Genomic DNA, 11,113 nt, shown 5'->3' with positions numbered 1-11,113 from the left:
ATACATTTGTTCTATTATTGCTTTAGGAAGAAAGCAGTACCGTGCCTTTTGGCCTACTGATTCTGCCTGCTATACTACTAAACAGGGGGATGCAAATATAAGGGAACATAAATGGCAATGGAAGAAAAAATAAGGGTTAATACATAATTAAAACTATAGGAAAAAGGCGGAAAAAATCCCAAATAAAAGCTGCTTCCTTTTCTTTTTCACTCTTTTTTTTCCACAAGGGGAATTTTTTAATTCCCTTTTGAGGATTAGTCAGAAACCTTTGTGTGCTTTCATTTAAGGCAGCTAAGTGTTCTCTCTATCTTTTTCTTTTTTTATTCAAATTTTATTTATTATTTAATCTACCCTAAAACTCATTGAAAGGCCTGGTGGAAGCGAGGCAGTGTGGTGGTACTAAGGCTGGAGCTGAATACTGGTGGAAGAGGGTGCAGGGGTCCAAGCCCCAGACCCCCACTGGAGCTCTGATGCTCCTGAGGTTGTGGTTGCAAAGAGGTAAGAGGTGCCATGGTGGCTGCTGCGGCGGCTGCTGCTGTGTGAGGCTCGGCAGCGTGCAGAGATATGGAAGAGGAAGAAGAGGAGGAGGTTGCAGACGAGGTGTAGCCCATCACCAGTCCTCCTGTGCTCATGGGGGCGCTGTAGGGAGGCAGGTTGAGTGGGAGGAAACCCAGCAAGTGGGAGAAGTCCATGTTAGCAGCAGACAGAGACTCAGCTATCACCGCGGGGCTCTTGGACAGCAGAGGATGCCCACAAAGTTCTTCTGCCAGGCCAGCAGGAGGCTCCAGTCCATCCTTGGGGGGTGAAACAGCAGCGTGAGGCTCCCCTGAGGGGAGTGGGGCTGGCAAGCCACTCTGCAGATCCATGAGGAAGCTCTCCATCTCCACCTTCAAGGGTTTGTCCAGCAGGTATGAGGTAGATCCCAGCTGGTATTTGGGGGCTTGCTGGGAATGGTGCTGCTGCTGGGGGACCGAGGGCTGGTGGTGGGGCGGGGGCACCGGAGGGGAATGGTGGTGATGGTGGTGGTGGTGATGATGGTGGTGGTGATGGGAGTGTGGGTGCAGGGATCCAGTGGACTCCATGTGGCAACCCATGCCCACAGATAGAGGCGTGGACATCAGGGGCGGGTGAGGATGGCTCACCCCAGAGTTTGACATGACCTGCAGGTGGTGGGGGTCGTACACGCCCATGGGAAACGGGGGCACGCTTGGGAAGGGCTTCCCCATGATGGAGTCCTTATTCGGAGCCACGCTGCACATCATGGGGCTGAGCTCCTCTTTCACAGAGCAAGGTGGTGACCCCGTGGCGAGGAGGCCCAGCATATCCGGAGGTTCAGTCTTGATCTTCAACAGCTCCTGCGAGTGGCTCTTTTTCACGTGACGCGTCAGGTGGTCCTTCCTGCCAAAGCGCTGGGCGCAGTACTGACACAGGAAGTCCTTTCGGCCGGTGTGCACCACCATGTGTCGCCGCACGTCCTTCCGCGTGTAGAAACGGCGATCGCAGTGGTCGCACGGGTGTTTCTTCTCCTTGGTCCCGCCTGAAGACTTCCCCGAGTGGCTCTTGAGGTGCTCCAGGAGGATGGGCGTGCTCTCGTACCTCTGCATGCACACTTTACAGGTGAGGTCCCCGGCTGTGGCCGAGTGCATGGCCACGTGCCGCTTGTACCCCAGCTTGGTGTTGTAGTGCTTGCCGCACTCCTCGCACTTGAAAGCCTCCTTGTTGGGGTCATGGGTCTGCAGGTGGTTCTTCAGGTGGTCCTTACGGTGGAACATCTTCTCACAGAACGAGCACTGGTGGGTCTTCTGTGGAGAGTGTGTGGCCATATGCCTGCGGAGGACCACACGGGATGAGCAAGTCAGGAGAGATTGCATCTAGTACATTGTGGTAGAGGACATTTTGTTTTTATTCATGGGCCATCTTTCAACATTATAAGTAAGAAAGTAGATGATCTTTACTGCAGCAGTGTAAACAAGACATGTGAACAAACAATGAGTGAGAAAGTGTCGCATGTATACACTTTTTATGTCAGTGAAGCGCAGCAATGTGGACATTTGCAGAGTATAACACTGCGGTGTCCAAAGCTTAAAGAGGAATTCCAGTGTTTCGCATGAACAATGTATCCAAAAAGGTCATGTAATAAGTACTCTATTTAGACAATGGGATGTTAAATCCTCTCTCATTTAATAGTGTTTTGAGAAGGTTTACGAATTTTCAGGGGCGCTGGCATTTTCGCGAGTCACATGACCTACGTGCGCAGATGTGATGTGCTACGTGCCGCAACAAAGGCTCGATTACATGGGACACCATTATGCCCAGCGCTGAGTTCTCGGATTTATCCTCATCTGATGAAGAAATAGCAGTAATGCTTGATTGGGAAGACGGAGGAATACTTCCATACAGATTTGAACCTGTGGCTGTAAATAATGTTCAATGTTCAGACAGTTCATCGGGAGGAATGACTACTCTAAAGGGCTATGCACGGGACGTATGTGCGTAAACAAAGGTCCCTGGAGCTCAAGGCCGGCAGCCGCGGATGGCTGTTTGGACAGGAATGAAGCGGTGTCTAACGAGCGAGTGCTGGTGGCGGGCTCCGAGCCGAGCTTTCAGGTGGTGGAGGCCTTTAGCCGAGCTTCTCCGGCGGCGGAGGCCTTTAGCTTAGCTTGGGCATCCGGGGGCTAAGGGCCTCCACCGCCTGGAAGCTCGGCTTGTGGCCCACCGCCGCCCACTTCGTTAGCCACGGACGCCATAGCTAGGCTAAAGGCCTCCGCCGCCACCGAAGCTTGTGGCCTGCCTTCGGCGGCGGCGGAGGACTTTAGCCTAGGTTCGGCGTCTGGGGCTAATGGCCTCCGCCGGCCTGGAGCTCCGGGGGCCTTTTTGCTGAGCTTCGGCGTCCGGCGGAGGCCGCGAGCCGCCTGAAGAACCATCCGAATATTGATCATTATTTACAGCCACAGGTTCAAATCTGTATGGAAGTATTCCTCCGTCTTCCCGATCAAACGATAGTGCTATTTCTCCATCAGATGAGGATAAATCCGAGAACTCAGCGCTGGGAATAATGTAATTGAGCCTTTGGTGCGCACCTTACACATCACATCCACACATGGAAGTCATGTGACTCGCAAAAATGGCAGAGCCCCTGAAAATTCGTAATTGTCGATAATAATCTTCTCAAAACACTATTAAATGAGGATTTAACATCACATTGTCAAAATAGAGTACATATTACATGACCTATAGGATACATTGTTCATGCGAACCACTGGAATTCCCCTTTAAGTACAGCAACCTGTAAATCTAATATAGTACTAGTAGTACCTGTATGCGTGTTGATCAGAGAGACAGGCAGGAGAGTACTTGGTGTGTCATCTGGTAGGAAAGGGGAGAAGGAGACTTGGTGGTGGAACCCCAAAATACAGGGAGTCATACAAGGAAAGAAATTAGCGAAGAAGAAGTGGGATACTGAGAGGACTGAGGAGAGGCGAAAGGAGTACATCGAGATGCGACGTAGGGCAAAGGTAGAGGTGGCAAAGGCTAAACAAGAGGCATATGAAGACATGTACACCAGGTTGGACACGAAAGAAGGAGAAAAGGATCTCTACAGGTTGGCCAGACAGAGGGATAGAGATGGGAAGGATGTGCAGCAGGTAAGGGTGATTAAGGATAGAGATGGAAATGTGTTGACTGGTGCCGGTAGTGTACTAAATAGATGGAAAGAATACTTTGAGAAGTTGATGAATGAAGAAAATGAGAGAGAAGGAAGAGTTGAAGAGGCAAGAGTGAAGGACCAGGAAGTGGAAATGATTACTAAGGGGGAAGTCAGAAAGGCACTACAAAGGATGAAAAATGGAAAGGCAGTTGGTCCTGATGACATACCGGTAGAGGTATGGAAGCAATTTGGAGAGATGGCTGTGGAGTTTTTGACCAACTTATTCAACAGAATACTAGCGGGCGAAAAGATGCCTGAAGAATGGAGGAAAAGTGTTCTAGTTCCCATTTTTAAGAACAAAGGGGATGTTCAGAGCTGTGGGAACTATAGAGGAATAAAGTTGATGAGCCACACAATGAAGTTATGGGAAAGAGTAGTGGAGGCTAGACTCAGGACAGAAGTAAGTATCTGCGAGCAACAGTATGGTTTCATGCCTAGAAAGAGTACCACAGATGCATTATTTGCCTTGAGGATGCTCGTGGAAAAGTACAGAGAAGGTCAGAAGGAGCTACATTGTGTCTTTGTGGATCTAGAGAAAGCCTATGACAGAGTACCAAGAGAGGAACTGTGGTACTGCATGCGTAAGTCTGGTGTGGCAGAGAAGTATGTTAAAATAGTACAGGACATGTATGATGGTAGCAGAACAATGGTGAGGTGTGCCTTAGGTGTGACAGAGGAATTTAAGGTGGAGGTGGGACTGCATCAGGGATCAGCTCTGAGCCCCTTCCTATTTGCAGTGGTAATGGATAGGCTGACAGATGAGGTTAGACTGGAATCCCCTTGGACCATGATGTTCGCAGATGATATTGTCATATGCAGTGAAAGCAGGGAGCATGCAGAGGAACAATTGGAAAGATGGAGACATGCACTGGAAAGGAGAGGAATGAAGATTAGCCGAAGTAAAACAGAATATATGTGCGTGAATGAGAAAAGTGGAGGGGGAAGAGTGAGGCTACAGGGAGAAGAGATAGCGAGGGTGGACGACTTCAAATACTTGGGGTCAACAATACAGAGCAATGGAGAGTGTGGTCAGGAAGTGAAGAAACGGGTCCAAGCAGGTTGGAACAGCTGGCGAAAGGTGTCTGGTGTGTTATGTGACAGAAGAGTGTCTGCTAGGATGAAGGGCAAAGTTTACAAAACAGTGGTATACATGATGTACGGATTAGAGACGGTGGCACTGAAGAAACAACAGGAAGCAGAACTGGAGGTGGCAAAAATGAAGATGTTGAGGTTCTCGCTCGGAGTGACCAGGTTGGATAGGATTAGAAATGAGCTCATTCGAGGGACAGCCAAAGCTGGATGTTTTGGAGACAAGGTTAGAGAGAGCAGACTTCGATGGTTTGGACATGTTCAGAGGCGAGAGAGTGAGTATATTGGTAGAAGGATGCTGAGGATGGCGCTCCCAGGCAAAAGAGCGAGAGGAAGACCAAAGAGAAGGTTTATGGATGTGGTGAGGGAAGACATGAGGGCAGTTGGGGTTAGAGAGGAAGATGCAGGAGATAGGCTAAGATGGCAAAAGATGACACGCTGTGGCGACCCCTAACGGGACAAGCCGAAAGGAAAAGAAGAAGAAGTACCTGTATGCGTGTTTATGGTCAGAATTTACAGCCATCTCTACTCTGCCACAACATCAGGTATGAGAGTATATACTTAGTGGTAGTATTTTGCAGCTGTCACACATGTCACATAAAAGTCTTAAACGTCATGTTTCAAGCAAGTCCCAAGTTATGGTGGGGGGAAATGTTAAAGTTAAATTAAGTCATTACTTGGCTTGATGATGTCATTAGACGAATTAGACAATTTTGCTCAGTCATGAAAATTAAGTGATATCTTTCACTGATCCACACACAAAAAGTATATTTACACCTATAAAAATGAACAACTTAAATGTGTTTATATGTGGATTATCTAGAAGCATACATATGTTGGTCTCTACATTGCCCTTAGGTGTTATTTTGAGTGTGAATGTTTGTTTCTATGTGCCTTTCAATTGGCTGGCAACCGGTTCAGGATGTACCCCGCCTCGTGCCCGTCGATAGCTGGGACAGGCTCCAGCAGTCCGACGACTTCTATGAGGGTAAGCGGTCCAGATAATGGATAATGGATAATGATCTCTTTTCAAAGCCGCTTATCCTCACAAGGGTCACAGGAGTGCTGGAGCGTATCCAGCAGGAGGCAGGGTACACCCCGAACTGGTTGCCATTCAATCGCAGGGCACATAGAAACAGACAACAGTCGTACTCACAATAACACCTACAGGGAATTTAGAGTCTTCAATTAACTTAACATGCATGTTTTTGGAATATTGTAGGAAACCGGAGTGACCAGAGAAAATCCATGCAGCCACACAGGCAGGGCCAGGATTTAAAGCCCCAACCTCAGAACTGTGAAGCAGATGCTCTAACCAGTCATCCAACGTACCGCCTAATATAGTAGATGGAAAAACTTTTGGTGCGTACTTGTTTTCCCAATATATTACGTGCGAATGTGTTAACTTGCTTGCATTAGTTTAGCGGTGCAATGAACCGTTTTTGTTGTAGAACCAATATGGCAGAAGTACAAATGTAGCACAGGAAAGACTCAAACCAATCAAGGAAGCATTTTGGCTAACACATTTGGCTAACACATTGTTGTCTTCTCAAATAAATGCATTAGACAAAGTTTAGCTAATGAGTGACCAGCTATTGGTGGACTAAACTATGAAGCTAAGCTAGCTAGGAGCTTACCTTCATGAATTGGTTTCATGGTGACAGATGAAGGGAGAGGTCAGAGTGTCTCTTATATTTGAGTTATAAATCTCGCATCCTGCTGTTGTCTTTTTCTCTATTTCTTCAAAAACAATCCTCGAATCCTCATTTAATTATATTTGGTGCTCCCTCCATGATACTGGCAGCCACAGCTTAGTTGTGCATGTGATACAAAAATCATCTTTTTTTTTTTTTTCAAAAACAAAAATCCCAGTATATCAAACATTGAGATTTTCAAATGTTAGCATTACTTGTCATGTAATATAGTCAAAGTCAACTTGAGTCTTTCATAAATTTTAGCCACGCAACTCACAATTGAAACTGGCAACTCGAGTCAAGTCATGTGACTCAATTTCCACACCTCTCCTATTTTGTATACATATTTTGACTATGACCTATCAAGCAATGATAAAGGGTGAGTACCTGAAGAGTTTGTATTTGGAGCTGAAGGCCTTGGGGCAGTGTGGCTGTGTGCAGTGGAAGGGTTTCTCCCCCGTGTGACTCAAGGCGTGGAGCCGGAGCTTCTCCTGAGAGGCGAACAGAGCCCCGCACACCAAACACTCGTTCCCTCTTCCCACCTCTTCTTCCTCTCCTTCCCTCTCTTTCCCCCTCTCTCGTTCTGCGCGTGGCAGCGGGCCGGCGCTCCCAAACAACTTGACGGCGGTCCGTCGTCCCTCTTCCTCCGGCGTCAGTGCGGTAATACGGTGTGAGGCATCGGCGGCAGCAGCTGCCATGGCAGCACTAGAGTGCCGCTGCCATGAAAATCTACTTGGGGCTGCCGCTCCTTGCAGGCTCAATGTCAGAAATTGGAGGGCCGGCAGGTGGGCGGACGGCAAAGTGGTGGCTCAGTAGAAGCTTGAGTGATGTCGGTGAAACATCGAGGAGAGCAAGAATCTGCAGGAGGACACAAGATTAAACATTAGCCAGCATCCTGATAATTGTTGAGCTGCCCTTGAGCAAGGCACTGAGCCACACTACACTCACTTCAGGGACTCACCCATTCCCTCTGACAACCCGCAAAATTAATTTCCTTTTGGGGATTACAACTTGTGTAATAAATTATGCAATCAAGAGTGTAAGAGCAAATTCCAGACATAACTAACGTAGTCATGAATGACTGTATTCCTGCAAACAGTGCCCCCTACTAAACATTTCTACCCAAGTACATTGGTACGTTGATTTAGGAGTTTGAAGTGTTCCATGACCAAGTGTACGACTCAATTTGCTTGTGGAGCGGAACCGCAATAAAATGGACCCCAATACAATGGATACTGGATAAAATGGGCCGCTGGGACTGAACAATATGTCCAAAAATAATTTCCATTTTCTGCATTTGTGCTGTGGCACAATGCAGGCAGAGAATGGGACTGATGTGTGACCAGTTCGCAGAGATACAATATGACTAGATCCAATTCCAGAATAGATTTCCAATGCCTACGTGACAGCCATGTGACATAGCTGCCATATGATGACGCTTACATCTATTGTCCATTGTGCAGAGAGGGAGGGAAGGGGGGCATGCCTCTGAGGAAAACAAAAAAAAAAAGCATTTGGAGTCTTAAACATGCTATTTTTGGTACCCATTTTTTTTTTGTCAAACCCTCGGCCTTTGTCAATGGATTTGGAACGAGGAAGCACACTAATTTCTTGTGCCTCATCAAAGCGACCTATGACGACTACTGTACTTAAACAATGTCACCGTCACCCCCCCCCACCCCCCCCACACACACACACCTGTTAGTCCATTCTATCGAGGTTCCGGTCTCAGTCTATAGATGCGATTGTAGTCTATAAAGAATTAACAGCTAAGCCCCTTTGTGTCCCATTGCTAATAAACAACAGCACCAAGAAAGGCACATAAAACCTCTCAGATGAAATGAAGTGTGGAGACTTAGTCCATAAAGTCCAAAAAATTAAATCTCTGGCCAATATTAGACATGTTGATATAGTATGTTGTGAGGAAATGTCGCCTTTAACAGCAATTAGTTTCCTATTAGTAAAATCGGCCATAAAATGTTGTCTGCGTTCATGTTTATCCGTCAAAAGGTGGTGTTATATTTCTTGCAACATCTTGGAATTGAGATATTTCTGGGTACTATTAGGGCACAAAATAAGCTACTGTAGCTATAGATCACATCAATCTGCATTCTATCACTCTTAACTGCAACTGAACATACAGTATTTGGTCGAATAGAAAGTAGAAAATAAAAAGTATCATACTTACTATTCCTGGTGTCCGTTTTTATGCCATTGATGTGTTACACGTTCCCTCCTTTTACATTTCTTCCTCACCCAGTTCCAACAGCCACACTTGGCAGCGAGTGCCAAATACTCTTCTGCATCTTGACTCTTCTGGTGGGAGGGAAACAAACACAATGTTTGGTATCACTAAGTCAAGTACAGAAAGAAAGACAGACAGTTTGATGACTTTATTCATCCTGCTGTGAGAAATTGGATAGTAACCAATGTTTTCCTCCTGAAACTGAAAGTTTTTTAGTCTTTGAAAAAGCAGGTCATTTGAAAAATGCACTCATTGCAAAGAGGTAGATAGCGGTCAATAAATTAATGACACAATCATTAGGAATTACGTGGATTGTGTCAATTTGATTGTTGACCAATTAACTACACAAGAGCCAAAGCTAAAAAAAATATGCTGTACATGTAAGAAGTACGTGAATTAGTAAGTGAAGAAATGTCAAAATCAGAGTGGTCCAGTTGAACTTCCCTTGGCATATGAGAAATTTACAGCACTGCAACGAGTTCTTAGAGATGCGCGACTTCTACTCACTAGAGGGCGCTAAATGACAAGTGTTACGATGTGTTGTCATAACCATGACAACACATTTCATGATTAGGACCAAACTTAACATCTTCCTGTTCTGAAGTGTGATCGTGTGTATGTGCGTGTACATGTATCCACTTGTCGTGAAGGTAGATGAGGATGTCGGAACACTTTAAATAAACACACTCCTGGCGTTCGGGTGGACAATGCTGACCCCAAATTCAACGCAAAATGGACACTTGCACACAAATAACAAGACAACTCGCAACCCGCAGTTTAGCAGTCCACCTTTAACCCCACCCACCCTCAGTCCCTCAGATTACACATTCCTTTATGCACCCCAGGTGACCTCTGTGACCTCTGCTACCAACTAACACGGCAGCGAAGTCCAAGGTTGAGCGGACACAACGGCAGGGTTACGTGACTCCAGAGCGTGCACTTGGAGCAGAACGCACACACGCACTCGCACACATGCGTGCTCGCACACTTTCTGTGTGAGAGGTCGCCAACTTGAGAATGACAGCTAATGTGGTGGAATATGCTGCAAGTGTTTTCACAGATGCTTCGGATGTTTATGTGTACAGAAATGCGTCCTTATATCTCTGTGAGCAACGCATGTTAGTGTACGCAGCACAAAAGAAACACACTGACAATATATGGATGCAAAAAAAAAAAAAAAAATGTATCGTGGCTACTTAAAGACCACATCAGATCACTTTTGAGTGGGTCACCACACCCATTGTGAGTTCTACGGTGCAAAGTGCATGCCTGTAACCACAACACACGCACACAATATATGGTGTTGAATACTATTTGGATACAGTGGGTATCCATTAATTGAAAAAGCAACAACGTGAAGGGATGTCAGATGTTCGTTTTGTTACAGGAGGTTTCCTGGTTGAATGTTATGATTGATTTAATTCCAAGAAACCCGTTGTGATTTGAGTAGTAAAAAAAAGTGAATTCAATTTGAAATTCTCCATTTCCGTACAAAAATGATAAGACAACAATTGCGAACGGAAACCAAAATACTGCAGAACGCATTAAACGGCGCCTGATGACAGATGGTCTCTGAGACAATCAGAGGTGGCGGTCTAAAAAAATGTGTTAGGGGCTAGACATGCACTCACTCAAACATGCATGCCTTCAATCTTTCTGTCCTTTTGGACTTTTCACAGTGGAAGTCGCCACTTCCAGATTTGTGATTTACTGTCCATAAATAACATGACACAAGGCCATATACACACACACACACACACACACACACACATATATATATAAAAATGGTATATATATATATATATATATATATATTTTTTTTTTTTTTTCCCCTAGAATAATGCGTACATGTACAGTGGTTCCTGAAGACGCAACATTTCCACGTTAGGCCAATTTTGCGCTTTGACTTTCAAGCAAAAACCTGAGATACAAGCTCTGTATGATGGCAGTGAACACGATTCAAGCTTTAGTTTGCCAGACAGCAAACGAGTTCCTCAAAAGAGGCTTTAGTGTCTTTATTGCCAGTCCCAGTTAAAGTTTACTGTCAGTATAATCGTAAAACAATTATGCACTGTGTATTTAGGACAGGCCATTTGGCTTAATGCTAACAAACAATGAAAAACATGATATTAGGACAAACGATTATCGCCGGTTTTGCAGTGTTTAAGCCTTCAAGCATTGAATATGTGAACACTACTCACAGGGATATACAGTATCATTTACCGTTTGAAAAATATTACTGCAACTGACTGAGTCCCTTGTAAACGTTTGTCATACTAGCCCAAGGTAGCCAAGGTGTGCACACCAGAAGGAGCAGCACAATGTCCATTGAATAGAAGAAAAAAAATGTAGAAACAACAGTTTCATTCTTTCTAAAGA

At 45.6% G+C, this 11,113-nt stretch overlaps 1 protein-coding gene across 1 annotated transcript in view; it reads right to left on the bottom strand.

Moving 5' to 3' along the window:
- Window positions 1-266: 266 nt before the first annotated feature.
- Window positions 267-11,113, bottom strand: part of plagl2 (pleiomorphic adenoma gene-like 2) — a 51,437-nt gene continuing 40,590 nt past the window's right edge. Inside the window, exons 2-4 of the mRNA XM_061839766.1 lie at window positions 8,678-8,805; window positions 6,877-7,347; window positions 267-1,827 (exon numbers count right to left, since the gene is read on the bottom strand). Coding sequence (XP_061695750.1) covers window positions 360-1,827; window positions 6,877-7,187 — 1,779 coding nt within the window. The 5' untranslated portion in view covers window positions 7,188-7,347; window positions 8,678-8,805 and the 3' untranslated portion in view covers window positions 267-359. The remainder of the gene's footprint in view (window positions 1,828-6,876; window positions 7,348-8,677; window positions 8,806-11,113) is intronic.

The sequence above is a fragment of the Syngnathoides biaculeatus genome, chromosome 2 (assembly GCF_019802595.1).
Source record: "Syngnathoides biaculeatus isolate LvHL_M chromosome 2, ASM1980259v1, whole genome shotgun sequence".
Taxonomy (NCBI): Eukaryota; Metazoa; Chordata; class Actinopteri; order Syngnathiformes; family Syngnathidae; genus Syngnathoides; species Syngnathoides biaculeatus.
This window is presented reverse-complemented; position numbering and strand designations above follow the sequence as displayed.